We start from the raw sequence: 15,269 nt of genomic DNA, 5'->3' as shown, positions 1-15,269 counted from the left end.
GTTTCCAATTTCAGTATAAAGATGCAACTCCAATTTCAGTATAAAGTTTCAACTCTCTATCATAATTTGATAGACCATTGACTTTTTGACCTCTTAAAACCAAAAAATAACTGAAAAATTTCAGCCAACTTAAACAATTATTCTCTTCTACTTACCGTCTTCTATAAAGAAAGCTCACAAACAGAAACATTACCTAGCTATTACACATGACAAATGTAACCTCTTGGTTTGACCTGACCATATCATAAAATAATTTGTAATATCATTCTCTTACCAATGTCTTGATCTTGGTCTGAATCACTTCTTCCAATTTTGGTTGTTCCTTCCTAAAAGAAGAAAAGAACTAATTTAGAAGTTGGTTACTGAAAGTGGATTATATATAATAATTAAAAAAGCTTTGGTACAGCATCTTAGCAAATACCTGAAATAAATCACCTCTGAATGACTGAATTGTTTAGAGCAAACTCTATCTACTACTTCGCAATACTTCAGCCTGCTATCCCCCCATAGCGATGCAATTACTTCTTATCCTGCAGCTATGTCAGCTTCTCCTATTACGACCCCAGTAGATGAAGTAACCCTCAGTGGATGATTTTTGGACTGTGCTTGAGACAAATATTTTGAATATGAACACACGTTCTGATGCTTTGAACTTTTACAGTGAGACTTGTTGTTTGAAGAAATGAGGTAACTCTTTTTATAAATATCCATGCAGGAAGAAAGAAGCTGCAAAATTATTATTCAGTTAACTAGGCTTTTCAGATATAAAAGTAACAGAATTCCTATTTTGTAAGAGAACTTTGTCATAGATTATGAATTCTTCAAACTAACTACTAAAGAAGAACTTTTTTCTGAAACTTAAATGACATGTATAAAAAGTCTTCTTGGTGATTATGGTACATGGGCAAGTTCCCAAACTTGAAGATTCAATAACTTCAAAGAAAAGAACTGCCTAGGAACAAAAGTCTCCAGAACAAGCAGACTCAAACCATATTATGGGCCAGTGATGGAAGGGAGACAGTATTCTTATGGTACAGTACAAATATTAATAAAACAGAGTCATTTAATCAATACTATGAGAAAAAATTACCAGTTCTATCTTTTTCCTTAGGAAAACAAAGCAAGATCATTTCCCAGCTCTGAAGAGACACTATACTTGATTATTGTAAACTGATTAGTGAATGCACTCTAAAACTACTTTAGTGGCAACTCTTTCAGTCATATTAAAATTAATTATAGTCATTAAACTACTTGATTTTTGTATTCTAATTGGAATAGATTGAATATGCTTTCTGCTTCAAGCATATTATAACCTAGATTTAAAGATGAAACAAGAAGTAGTAATCGGAAGCCTGAAGACTGGGAAAAGGGAAGCTGTGCATTACTGTAAGATGATGCAATTATGGGTAATTATGGGTAAATCACAGTCATTTTGTGCATTGGAAGGAAAGGGAATGATTATCATTCCATTCCTCACAGAGCTCAGCTATCTGAACCAACTAACAGAGCCCCCTGCTACAAGCCCTGCTGAGGCTCCCTCACTGGAGAGGCTGAAAGCTAGATTGTGCCCAGTGCCCCTGCTCTGGAGTAATTACCAAGTTATATGTCAGTTTAACGTTCAGTGGACTCCACCACAAAATATGCACCCGGTTTGGCCACAACTTGTAGAAAACTTGTGATCCATATGGCCTTTGACTCACCTCACACAATCAAGTGAGTTAGCAACATGTATTTTATACAGAGAGAGGTAAACCAACTCCTAATAAAAGACCTCTTTATCAATTATCTTCTTGACTAAACAAAGAAATAGTTATTGTAATTCCAAAAGAAGCTTTTTTCCCAATGTGCTGAAATAACTCTCTGGTAATACAATTTAATTCAGAAAAGTATATTACAGCAGTATTGGCTCACGAAATTCACATTAGTATCCCAGTCAGTGGAGTGATTCTGGGTGAGTTTAAGTACAACTAAAAATTGCAGCTGAGAGCAAGGGTACAGATACGATACAAGCAAACTAACTCAACTTGAAGAAGAAAACAAAACAAAAATAACCATAACCCAGGCCCATGTCGATTTCATTTTTTCAAATGCTATTACTGAGCTAATAATTTAATATTTATACTCTTTCCTAATTTAATACTGAGTATTCTACCTGAAGACATGAAAGACAGATGTTTCAGATGAAATGATTGCACTTCACCTTAACATACCGAGGTACATCTTCATATCTGTTGAAGTGCTTTTACATTGTTACCCTCTTCTGGCAGTGTTTCCCGACCAAGGGTAGAATTCCCAAGGCGCATTATAGAACCATAAAGACTGAGATTGCTTTCCCCCTTCAGTTTTGGGAGTACTCCCAACTTTCAAAAAAGTTTGTGAAGTACATCTTTTTCTAAAATAACATAAACAAATCCCGTATTTTTAAGCTATGCAAAAAGGTCAGTTAAATTATAGGGAAAACATATATTTTTGTTAATGAAAGCCAGAAAAAAAGAACAGAACCTAAGAAAGAAAGGTTCTTTAAGCATAGGCACAGCATTGATTAGTGCAATTAATACTATGGAATATCAAGAGACTAAAAGAGTAACACAATGTTTATTCTACATGATCTGAAAACTGCTGCCATGACCTCTCTCTAGAAGTACAATATAAAGTGCTGTTATATGTTGAAGCCCTAATATGTAAGGAACCGCTAATGTTTTACCTTCTTGCTGTTCAGATGAAGGTAACAGACATCAGATTCTAAAAGATGCAAAGCACAAAGGAAAGAAAAGGCAGCATCTAGGAGCAAAGAAAGAGGGGACAAAGATGTTAGTGTGACAGAGAGACACTAATGACTTCAGAAGGTGACCCTTCAAATGAGGTTTCTCCATTAAAATGAATATCTTAAATTACTTTAGGTGTTGTCAAAATTAGTATGTGAAAATATTTGCCATTTCCAAAATGTCACATAATGGAAAAACATTTACGTAGTAGCAATCACTTTTAATAAATATTTAATGTTAATGTAGGATTGAGTAGTTCAAGTTGCATGTTGATCAGCACTGGACATGATTACTTGGTCCCTAATTATTACTGGGTACAATTTCTTTGCACTGACATGAGAAAAATTAGTAAGGTTTCTCTTTAAACATGATAAAGAACAGCACGATTTCTGTTTCAAAGATTTGTTGTGGCTTTTTAACAGGGAAAAAAATCCTGTGTCCCTAAACTATATTAAGTAGCACAAAACCTAGATTTGGATTAAGGTATTTTATTAGTAGACAGATACATGATTTTCAACCACATTTAAACACATATTTTGCTAATGAGTGCACCTCTGTAGAGGTGCCCATCCATCATTCCTTTTATGTTAAACAGCATTAATACTTCAGTAATTTCCATTCATTTAAACAACATTAAAAAGTTGAAGTCCAGCTTAGCACTGACTTATTAAAAAAAACCCAAACTAAAAGTATTTGACCTAGCCATGCACATCATAAGCCACAACGTGGAGTAATATAAATACGACATGGAAGCTTCTTGGTGAAAACCTTGCCTTAAATAAGCAGCTACACAGCAAAACAATATCTATGAGGCCAAGATTTCTACCTGATCCTGGAAAACAGCCACTCAAGTGGGATCACAAGTAATTACCATTCAAGCTACACACCTGGAATCTACTTGGTAGGCCTGGTAGGGTTAAAAGAGTAATATATAGAAGTCATTGCCAAAGCGAGCTTGTGCTTGTTAAAGCTTACTTTTATCTTTGATCTACACATGTACAAGTATTCCAGTCTCAAGTGTACAAGTACCTAGTAAAACCTGGACCAGTATGTCTGGTATACTTTAAGCACCATCCTTTACATTTACACACACATGCACGCACAGACACCTGTCCTCATGCTTTGTGGACAAACAACTAATGCCTAATTTGAGTATTTTGCTTTGCTTATGATACATTATCAAATAGTTTGCACATGCATTCATAAGAGGTCAACTTATTATTCCATATATGAATTCTTCTCCTCCTCCATTTTCATATATCCTTTTCTGCTTTTTTCCCTGTTATCTGTGTCTTGTGGGCTCTGGCCTTTACTTTTTGATAGCTGTTGTTGTAATGCCACCTTAACCATTCTCCGTTTCCAAAGAAAACAAGTGTTTTCAAATTCAAGGGAAAAATAAGACAAGTGACAATATCTCACCCTGAGATGATACAGCACCACTCCTGTGCTGAGGATATCATCATCCATGGCCATTAGATGAGGTAAACTAGAATCTATTGTTACTCCAGCTTTTTCTTTGTTGATGTCCACACTGTACTCTTCCATGATGGCTTTCCTGTCTGTCCACTTACTTGTCCAGTCTTTGGTCAATTGCTCAATCTTAAATAATAGGAGAGGAAACTGTTTCACTTACTAAGCAGGTTAATTTTTCTCATACATAAATTTCTTCAGAAAGAACAGCGTTTTTTTCCAGTTACTGAATGCAAAATTCTTTCACCAGTTGCAATGCAGGTGTATTTCTAATTGCAGTACATTTCTGTGGCAATAAAAAATCGGGTAAAAACTAGTACTACCACCTAGTGAAGCAGGTTTAATCTACTGAAGACTCATTCCCAAAATGTCAGAAAGATATATGACCATGCTAACTAGTTATTTTGCCTGTCTTTAAGCAAAACTTAAAATTAAGATCTCCAAAACCTTTCCAGGTCATCAGTGATGAAATCTTCTTAGTAATTTGGTGACTGTGCAATAATTTCTTTTGAATAAATTGGAGAAGTTTAATCTTAGAAGAGAGAGGCTCTCTATAATGATTTACTGTGATATATTGAGACAGCTTTCAAACAAGGAGTAGATTGTGCAGACTTAGTGATATGCAATGGACAGTATCCCATTAAGGATAGGAGACTTTCATCACAAATTGGTAGAGAGCACCCAACATGCATTAAGGATGGCTGTTCCCTGCATATTCAGAGCAAACAGGAAAGGATTAGAACAAAAACATTTTCACTGTGGTTTCAGAACTATGGCAATGCTATCCTCCCTGGCCCAGTGAAACAGGAGAGAGTTACAGCATCAAATAGATCACACACACCTTCATTTCATTCTGAAGAACCAGCTCGGTCAGATTTCCGTCCCTGTCATCACTCCAAGAAGGACTGGAATTCCTCTGTACAAACAACAGCCACCAAGATCTACATGTTAGTTTCCTTATTCACAACTGGCAGGCATGTTCTTTCACTCACTCTCCAGGATTTCAAGGAGATGAACTCAGGAGAAGGAAAGACAAAATACACAGACATTTGACGCTGCCTTCTAGCATCTAGCCTACACCTCTCTAGCTATTGCATGCAAGTTTTTGTGAAGAACTGATGAAAGAGCATTAACAGAGAGATACTCTGTGTAAATAAATCCCGGAATGTAGTTCCAGTCTCTCCCAGCAAAACATGCTCTCCATGGCATGGAAAACCAAGATGCTATTATTATTATTATAAAGAAGAAAAACACAGTGTCAGCTGTATTGTGAGGGCTCACAGATGTTCACAACTTCTTTTGGGGGACAGAGCATACAGGCAGGGTGAAACCTCCAAAATACTGTTGAGGTCTACTAGTTCACTTTTTTGGGAAAGAGGATTGTAACAAGTCTGGCAGGGAAATTACAGCAATGATTAATATTTTGTACTCTCTTGGTGCTTCCATATCCCTACAAATAAAATATTTATATTTCACAGTATTTCTGGACAACAAAACCATCCGACTCCATGGAAGACAGGCAAGGAAATCCTTCCTAATCATTACACAACTGCTTATACTTCAGGATTATCAATATAATGCCAGAAAAAGGAGAAATGACAGAAATGCAGTTAGCCTTACAATCATCATGAAATCACTCAGAGAACAGTTTAATCTCCCTCCAGTTACAATAAACATTGAAAGATAAACAGATAAGACAAAAGTAAGCTACTGTAGCTACCTAAAGCACCATTAGAGCTCCAGCTGGGAAGTGTTCCTACGTACCAGTTCAAAGGTCATCAGCATAGTTTTCAACCTATCAATTTCTTCTCGCAGTTCTCTGATCAGTTTTACATTTGCATCCTGAAACATTGAGACACAGATGTTGGAAAAATCATTCTTTAAAAAATTCTAGCTAAAGAAATCAATGCAGAGCTGTTTCAAGAGCCAGGAGGAGAGGAGAACAGGCACACTCACAGCAGTACTCCTTGCTCCACTCTGCCAGGCCCCTGGAATGTACTGCCTAGGAGCAGGTAGTTCCCATCTTTGCTATGTTCTCTTTTCCCATAAACTTTGTTCCATCTCTCTTCTGAACACAGACCTACCATAGTATTTGTTTCCATCATGACAATAGCTGGATACATCACTACTTTTAAGGATTTAGCTTCAAAATAGTCCCATCAGGTCAGAAAAATGCTGTTATTTCTGTCATGCAGAAGAGAAAATCAGGCTAGAGGAGACTAAGTCAGAATGTCACCCACCGTGGTATTAAAAGCCCTTGCAGCTGATACATAAAGCATTTCCTGCCTGCTTGCGTGGAGGCATTTATGTCACTTTCAGAGTAAGCATCTCTGCACAGGCAGGTTCTGGAAACCAGCTTTTTGCAGCCACTTCAGGGAAACTCTTGAGTCAATAGTCAACTTTCTCTGGGCTGCCAGTGACACTTTGGCTCAGGTCAATTTGCAGTGAGGGGAAGAAGGCAGCTAGCTGAAGGGATGGAGTTAAGGGTCTAGCATGGGCTGTGCAAGAGGGTGATGAGCACACAAGTTGGGAGGCTGGGAGGCTCTATATAACAAGAGGCTAACCCAGGAGGACTGTGTTTACTTGCCTATGGCCTGTCACAGAGTTGAGAACTGCTGCCACCAAAACCAACCACGCTATTGCTGCCAGTAGTAATGTCTAAAAACTAGTTCTAGGCACTGGTAATACGGATGCAAATTAAATTTAGGAAACCTTGGATTAGGTGGGTTTCCTTCTGTCCAAGATTTAACAGAGTATCGTTAGGAAAGCAAATAAATGAAGTACATATCTAAGATTCTATCCTTTTATCTACAGATAAAATCTTGATACACCCAGGCCAAATCACAAAAGAACACTACTAAAGTTGTGAAGTCAACTGCTCAAAGATTAGGAAATGCTGGAATCAAGACTTTTTTGAAACCTTAATTCAGTCCCCTTCAATGGACACTCTGTGATTCAGTCCTTAAATTACGTGATTACTGTAGGATGGCAGCCTCATGCAGAATGCCAGGTGAAGAATGCTCAGTTAAAGAGCAGCAATTCAAGAGTTTTATATTTCTAGCACGTGTAATCGTAGATCTTGATTATTATGTGCTATTTGAATTTTGCTGTGAAGAGGCAGAATTATGCATTTCCCCATGGATTTTTTATGCCAGTTCTCATCACTATAGTCTCTAAAACCTCCACAACTGCTCATCAAGCTGTTTTAACAGCCTGTCTTTGATTGGGAGAGTTTACGTTTTTCCTATTTGATAAATGTGGCCTGGGGGTAAGGGTGGAAAAGGAGGAACAAGCACACATTGAAAGTTTGCTTTAAGCATCTGTACTAGCATTGAACAAGAATGCTGTAAGCAGGGGCAGTGACAGAATCCAGTCCTCCAAGGCAGCATCAGACTCTCCCCTTAATAGCTTGCCACCCTTTAACTTATGCACCCTGTGAAGGACCCCTGCACAATTGAACGGATGAATCTGCCATACAGTCAGAGTTCATACCTGGAACAGACCTATTTTATGCAATGAATGAAGCTGGCGTTCTGTGGCAAAAATTGTTCCCGTGTATTTAAAGGCTTCATCATTTTGTGTACTGAAAAGATGACAAATTGAGACTATATAGGCTACCTTAGGCCTGGCATATTAACTTTTGAGTTCTTGAGTTTGCAACCTTAACAGAGTTCATTTAACATGCCAGAAGGAAGGGTCACAAGGGTTATGCACTTATAGTTACAGGTTAAATAGTAACAAATAATCCTACCAGATCTGTAACTCTGCCAATATTTACGATAAAGATATAGGGTTACACGTCCTAACAATTCAAAGGGAAGGAGGATTGAAACTCAATGGACAGAGATGAAGAATGTAAAATAGGTGTGAAATTCTAAATGGTTTAAGCTGCAAGGGATCAAAGAAATTATTTCTGTAATACCCAGGCTCCTATTTAGCTCTCATTAACATGGGAAAGAGAGGTATGAATTTTATTCAGAGAGCAGATATACTGAATAAACCTTAAATAATACACACAACAAACCCGAACAAGAATGAAAAGCAGAACTCAAGGCCTCACCTCATTCACTCTGGGCTTGTTAATAATATTTTTGGCTTTTGAAGCATATCTCAAGGTACTCATGGTCTCGTTGTAGCTGGAGCTGGCAGGAGAGATAGCTACAGACAGAAAACAAATAGAAAAGAAACACTATTTTAAAAGGTAATCAGTTTAACCCATCACTTTTCAAAAACGTGCATTCTTTTAGTCTTGCTTCTTTAAAAAACAAAACCAAAAATATCCTTAGGGATATTTCATCAAGCTCACAGAGAATGTCTTCTCTAGATTGTATTTATAACTGAATAAATCGCTTTAAATCAAAGCTATGACCTTGGAAAGACTTAACTTGGAAAGCTTAACTTCATGCACAATCAGCATGCCTTTTCATTTCCTTGAGTATCCTATGAAGTATTTATGAAAATCTTTACAAGGACAGATTCTGAGTGATATAGTTGTCTCCTCACTGCAGCAGAGATGTAATTTAAGGGGGTAATGTAGTGCAAAATGTTAACAATGAATAGAAACCAAACTTACTGGCAATCATAATGGTCTTGGAGTTGCCCCCCAGACTGTCCTTCAGAAGCCAGGTGAGGATGGAGTCACGATATGGGATGTAAGCCGGTCGCCTGGTCCCACTGATGCTGCCTGCAGAAGGACTGTCCGCATGACTGCTGTCCCCTTCGCTTGTTACGGTGTTTATGCTCTGGCAGCTGCTGAACATCTGTGAATTTTGTGCTGAAGGAGAAACACCACAGAGCTCAGGAAAGGGGTTATCTTTTTCTGTCATGGCTATTTAATTTTCTTAGATGTCATTACAGTTTATGAAGATGCCACGCAGCTGTTCTGTTCAGTTTTTTGTTGTAAATATAGATAAACATTAAGACACAGCACATGGTGAGCGAGTCCTATGCTTTTATCACTACCCTTCAATATAAAGAACTACTGTGCTTACCTAAAGTGGAGATGACAATTCCAAGTGTAACCAATGACTTGTTAATATTAGCACCTTCGGTAATTCGATCTTTACAGTAACTGGGATCAGCTCTTTCACTGTAGCACACAAGCATGGAAAAGACAATGCAAACCAAACAAAAATGCTTAATTATTAACATACAGTCAATATGAAAACATTATGTATGCTGACATACAAGAAAACAGAAATTGCAAGCTTTGCAATTAAAAAAATATATGCTTTGAATACTTTACATTGCTCTGTGGTTCAGAAAATCCAAACAACCATGAGCAAAGGCCATTGGCGCAAACTACTGTTAAAGACCCATCAAAACATAAATTCAGGCCTGAACTGGGCAACCCAATCATAGTGGTTCTGAATTAAAAAAACCCCAACATACATTTCACAACTCTGCAAGGGTAAACTGGCTCAGTGCAAAAGTCTGTATATCCCCTCTACTACTTTCTCTGCTCAGACATGCATGGCAATTTACGTTCTTGAGAAAGAAAAACATCCTGTTCTCCAACTGTTCTATAACTCTTCAGCACAACTTCCATCTTTCTGTTTTCTGTCACATGCAGCATAACCACATGTTCCTCACTGAAATGCATAGCTAAGATCAGAGACTTAGGAACTTTTGGAACATGAACAACATAAGCAGTAAGATACGACTATTTTCTCCCGCCCATGCTAGGCAGCCATGAGGAATACATTACTTTTTTTCTCTCTCTTTTCAAGCTCAGACTTGGTAATTCCACCAACAGCTACTGGAAAAGCCACTTAATAAGAATACAGGGTTGAATGGAATTACCTTAGATGTATGCAACAGCACAGTATTGGATCTGAGGACCCAGGAATTCCCTTCCCCAATGAAATCCAATACCCAATACAGAAGAACAGATGACAGAGACAATATTAGCTCAATATTCCTTGTTACTGTATACAAAAGTTTATTGTTAGTTTAATGAAGTTTTAAAATATTAAATTTCATCTTTTAAGGCAGTACTACCAGCATCTTCAGAGAAAATTACCTTTTTGCCCCTCAGTATATTATTACCTGCCTGCAAGGTCCACTAAGTTGATCTTGCTTGCAATTTCAGAGGGGAGATTGTTCTCCAATATAGCCTGAAAAGAAAAATATAAATAAGGAAGATTTTTCCTCTTAATTAATTAATGAAAATAAAATAGATGTGCTCTTTTGTCTGAAACTGAGTTGAACATATGACTATCACTGCCTTTCTTTGTGACCTTGACCCACTGACTATGTTCAAACCATTAACTCAACAGCTTTCTCACCCGACAGAGAAACTACCCTCTTATGCCGATTTCCTCTTGAAAAAAAAACCTTTACTGCCTAGCGACTGTGAAAGGCTTTCTTGTAGATCTTGCAGAGTTATTTTCCACTAATGTATTCCAAAGGTCTTTTGTGAAACTACTGAAAAATATCCCAAAATGTTCTGTGATTACAGGATGTTAGAAGTGTGAGATAGAAAAGGTCTATTGGATCACTGAACGACTTCCCTGCCAGGGAAGGATATAATTCCTCCGGAGAAAGGGTGCATTGTCTCTGGGAGAGTACTGGATGCCAAATGCTAAAGAGATGAGCACATCTGAAAAGCTGGGCAGATACAAAATTTTGGTAAGTGTTAAACTAATGCTATACTTCAATTAAGGATCCTAAACGTGTGACAAAACATAACTTCAAACATATTCACACATAATTTTCACAGCATCCTAGAAGGGGTACTGCATTTCAAAGGGCTGATTAAAACTTTAAACATTCCTTTTTACAGTGAGTCTTTGGCATCACTTCTGACTATAAGCTTGCATAAAGGAATAAGAATACTTCAGTAAACACTCAACACATCAGGTGGTGTACGAAGTGTAACACATCTGCAGCGTGATCCAAAGGAAATAAGTAACAGCTTCCACCAAGATTATTACAAACAGCACAAAACAGTGACAAGTAAACAATGCACAACACATTGAACAAAGCTTTTTGAGAGTGAAGAGAAAAGGAAGTTGGATTATTTTTAGCTAACCTGAGTGTAGTGGATGGTGAAGATAGCATGGGATCTGCTGCTGGCATTGTGAATATGTGTAGCTGCTGTGATTCTAGAAAGAACAACACACCATTCAATTACAAAGGCTTATTTCCCTGTACTCAGGGAAAGCAAAAACAACAAATACAGCAGATAAATGAAGATGAAGGAATGTGAAACTTGGAGAATATAGTAGGCTGTATTCTTGGATCTGATCACAGAGTGTTTGGCAGAGGACCTGGAAGGGTAGAAACCAACAGTCAGTTAGAGGTGTGTTTGTCCACCAACAGCAGTCTGAAGAAATATCTTAAAGCAGCCTTACAGCACAGGTGTAAGGTGTTGCGTAAGGGTAGAACACAGCAGAAAAGTACAGCCAGCTCACCCCCAACACCACTGAATGTACCGGCCCAGTACATTTTCTCCATCTTGTTCCCATTTTTATTTCTTGGCACTTCAAAGGGTCCAAAAAGCTTCATACACCACTTCTGGGGCTCCCTTCTGTCACAGGGCTGATACAGTAGTTTTACACTGTTAGAGGAGTCCAATGAGATTAGCCAGTCTACCCATATGAGTACCAAATGAATACTGTAATTCACTCGTGTAGCACTTGCTTGGCTTTACCACGTGAGCAGACCAGTCATCCGGCTCCAGCCCTCTGACCCACTGCACTCTGGCTAGCAGGTACCAGGCATAGGAGGAGGAGCAGCAGCAGCACTCTCCCACTGTCTCTGTAGCACAAACTTTTGGAAATTCTACTTTCTTTGTTGTTGTTTTGATTAGACAAACCCAAAGAAAGCAGGGTTTTGCCTAGGGCAGAAGCCAGGTCACAGGTCTTTTCCTTTGTCATTCTTGTAGCTTGCCTTGAATATCAGCTATATGTGCAGCCTTTAGCATCAGTTTTGCCAAACTTACCCTCAACAACAGCAGGCAACTTTAGCAGTGCAGACTACTACATGGAATCATGGTTTTGTTACGAGCCTAGCTGTCAGAGTACTGCAGAGATCAGTTGCACTACAGAGCAGAGCGCCACAGCTGTGCGTACGCTTGTGAGCGCCTGCCGCAGGAGGCCAAAGCCAGGACTCTCCTCCCTGTTGCTCTCTGCTTCCTACACCTCCACAGCCATGTGAGCGGGCACTGCCAAAAGCTACAGGCAATCTAGTGCATCATGGTTATACGTGAGCCTAAGCTGAGGAAGCCTGAGAACATGAACTAGTCTCCAGATGTTGGAGGAGGAAGACAAAAAATTAAGTAAAGGGCAGAAGACAGAAAACAGCTCTACAGTGGGCAGAGAATATAAGGGAACAACTCTGAAATTTATAAAGCAAAAGAGAAATAGAAAGTGCTCCAGGATTTGGAGGAGGAAGTGTTAGTACTCGCTTCTCACTTCTGACAATACACAGGGTAATTGGAGGACAAGTTCACATCTCAGCTACTTACAACCCATGTGAGCATTTTTATGGGACAATGTATGTGTTAGTTTTTCATATATTCTATTTCACTGCAGCATGTGGCATATATTTTAATATTTTTAACTGTTCTAATAATACTATCTATATTCATTGGTTGTTTTCCTTTACACAGCACCAGGGCTATGCTTTTGGAAATTTGGAAATTTGTATTTCCTGCATTTTAAAAATTTTATTCTTAAGCATTTGAGACTGAGTCTTGCAAAGCGTCAAGAGAAAAAAAAATAGAGTTACAATAAAAATAATGATTGCATGTTGAAAATCTTATTTGTTTATTTTATAATGGACAGGTGCAGCCAGAGCAGGGCTGGAGATGGCCTGATAAAACCAACTGGTAGAAAAAATGCCTTCAGTAAACTCTGTTTGTTGTTAGTACAGGAGCTGCCCTCTCCCCCATGAAAGGCACCACCCATGTTCAAGGGGAGCTTCCCCTCCTATTTTTCCTGTATAGTCAGACCTGGAGCCGTTGTGCCCCATCTGCCCCTCTCCTGCCTCCAGCCATATGGGGCAATTGCAACCTGTTCCCCACCTTCTTTATCCCTAAGATCTTGCTGATGTTCACTTGGCATCATTTCCCAGATTGCAGATGTTTTAAATTAGTTTGTTTGCATTTATAATGTGCTAATAAATACTCTGCAGAATATTTCATAAAAATAAAGACTATATAGGTAAATAGGAGTTTCCTGTATATTCCAAGTAAGTTTTTGAAAAGTTACTCAGAAAAAGAAGAACTTGCTTGGTTTCATGCAAGTGACAAAGTTTGAAACTTCAGCATCACAAAAACTTACACACAAAATATTGAACCTCTGATTTTGTTTTCTCTACATCTTCTATTTCCTTAGCAATGAGACGACTGTAGGATTACACTAGTAGACAGACTGGAATTTTGTTGTTGTTCCAAAAAAGTCTCTTCTTACCATAGAGTTGCATCTATTGATCCCTACAAGCAGAAGCAGCAAAACTTAATCCTGCTGTATATTCTATGTTTTTGTGATAATGCAGCTTAGTTTTTATTTACTTCCCAGCATCACTGATATTCTAAAATCTCGACCTCTCTTGTGATAAGACTTAATATCAGTTTTGGAACTGTTTTTTGTATTTGGAGGATCCTTTCAAATACAGCTCTCTTCCATCACTGTAATAGCAGTTGTACTGATATCCAAGGCTCCCTGTTGAAAATGTAAAAAACTGTCTTGACTAATGAGAGCTGAAATCATTGGCTTCACCGGTGTGCCAATTCCCACAGCTCTCTCGTAACAAACGTGCATGATTTGGACTAAGAACTGAAAAAAATACTTATAAAAATTAAAACAAATAATTATAAAACAAATACTTTTAGAAATTAAATAAAAATACACTATCTTTTCAGCAGTTTTAAATCACTAAGTTACACTAACAGGTGAGTTGAAAGCTATACATCTAAAGTGTCATAAGCAAGTGGAGGAGAAAAACAGAAGTCTGTTTACAGCAAAGTGTTTCCCTGGCATGCATTTTTTATCCCAGAGAGATGGTTGAATTTTGTAAGTAAGTCAGCATGGGATCAGTTTTGAAGAAACAACTTCATGAGTGGTTGTAGCTCTTATTGTGGATAATATGAGGATACATAACATCTTATGTGTTATGCACGTCATGTGCAGGATCAGCTAATCTGACATCCTGTCAATACACAGCATTGGCAGCACTGTCAGTAAAATAAACATCAATGAAATCAACACATGGTGTAAGAAGTGTTAAATAAAGATGGAGCTGGTTTGTTTCATAAAATACCTTTTAGCTATTCCTTCTTCTAGAAGTTCTACAACTTGCTTGTAGTCTGTAACTAAATGTTGAGTCAATCCTGCCAAAGATTTAAAAAGAGTTAAATGCACATTTTTCTCAGGAAGTTTCAGTCAGTTTACCCAACAATTTACCCAACATCAGGAGCATGTTGGCTATCCCAGTTCTGCTGGGATGCCAGTCTGTTCTACAAGTAGTCTCTCAACTAGAGTAACTATTTTATTTTTTAAAAAAACTGTTTTATTTTTAAAAAATAAAATAAAACATTGCAGCCCATCCTTCAGATGCGGTGACATCAGTATAAAAAAATGCCTTGTACCTTCAAAGTACAGACCTTTTTCCAACTTGTCTGCAGAACAATGGTATTTAAAAAACAGTATACCTGAAACTCCGTAAGAAATTTTCAGCTATGTCACTGCTACTAATTGGGTACAGATCCTGTAAAGAAGCTTTTTGTCATTGCCTCTGGATAATGGCTCTGCTCACACAACTATCAGAATTAGGAACCAAGCCCTGTGAATATTTACCATTTACTTAACTAGGCTTCAGCCTGCAACACTTAGGAGTCTTCACACTCTTTTCTCCCCAGAGGGCGCCCAAATAATGATATGAAACATCTGGCCTTTTCATATCTTCTGCTTTCAGGGTTTTTTTATAATTTGATTTTATTTTTAAGGGGGGAAAAAAACACTAAAAACAGATGAAAGACATACTGCATTGCAGACTGCTGTGTCTCAGAGTGGTGGGGGGGGGTAAGAG

The 15,269-nt window shown here is 38.0% G+C and overlaps 1 protein-coding gene across 1 annotated transcript in view; it reads right to left on the bottom strand.

The window, feature by feature from the left end:
• Positions 1 to 15,269, bottom strand: part of STARD9 (StAR related lipid transfer domain containing 9) — a 109,170-nt gene that overhangs the window by 41,251 nt on the left and 52,650 nt on the right. The window contains exons 8-17 of the mRNA XM_009277570.1: positions 14,502 to 14,571; positions 11,269 to 11,341; positions 10,284 to 10,351; positions 9,227 to 9,324; positions 8,809 to 9,009; positions 8,296 to 8,393; positions 6,000 to 6,077; positions 5,077 to 5,151; positions 4,185 to 4,364; positions 275 to 326 (exon numbers count right to left, since the gene is read on the bottom strand). Coding sequence (XP_009275845.1) covers positions 275 to 326; positions 4,185 to 4,364; positions 5,077 to 5,151; positions 6,000 to 6,077; positions 8,296 to 8,393; positions 8,809 to 9,009; positions 9,227 to 9,324; positions 10,284 to 10,351; positions 11,269 to 11,341; positions 14,502 to 14,571 — 993 coding nt within the window. The remainder of the gene's footprint in view (positions 1 to 274; positions 327 to 4,184; positions 4,365 to 5,076; positions 5,152 to 5,999; positions 6,078 to 8,295; positions 8,394 to 8,808; positions 9,010 to 9,226; positions 9,325 to 10,283; positions 10,352 to 11,268; positions 11,342 to 14,501; positions 14,572 to 15,269) is intronic.

This window comes from Aptenodytes forsteri, unplaced genomic scaffold (assembly GCF_000699145.1).
Source record: "Aptenodytes forsteri isolate BGI_AS27 unplaced genomic scaffold, ASM69914v1 Scaffold146, whole genome shotgun sequence".
NCBI classification, from domain to species: domain Eukaryota; kingdom Metazoa; phylum Chordata; class Aves; order Sphenisciformes; family Spheniscidae; genus Aptenodytes; species Aptenodytes forsteri.
The sequence above is the reverse complement of the archived record's forward strand: the minus strand, read 5'-3'. Positions and strand labels throughout refer to the sequence as shown.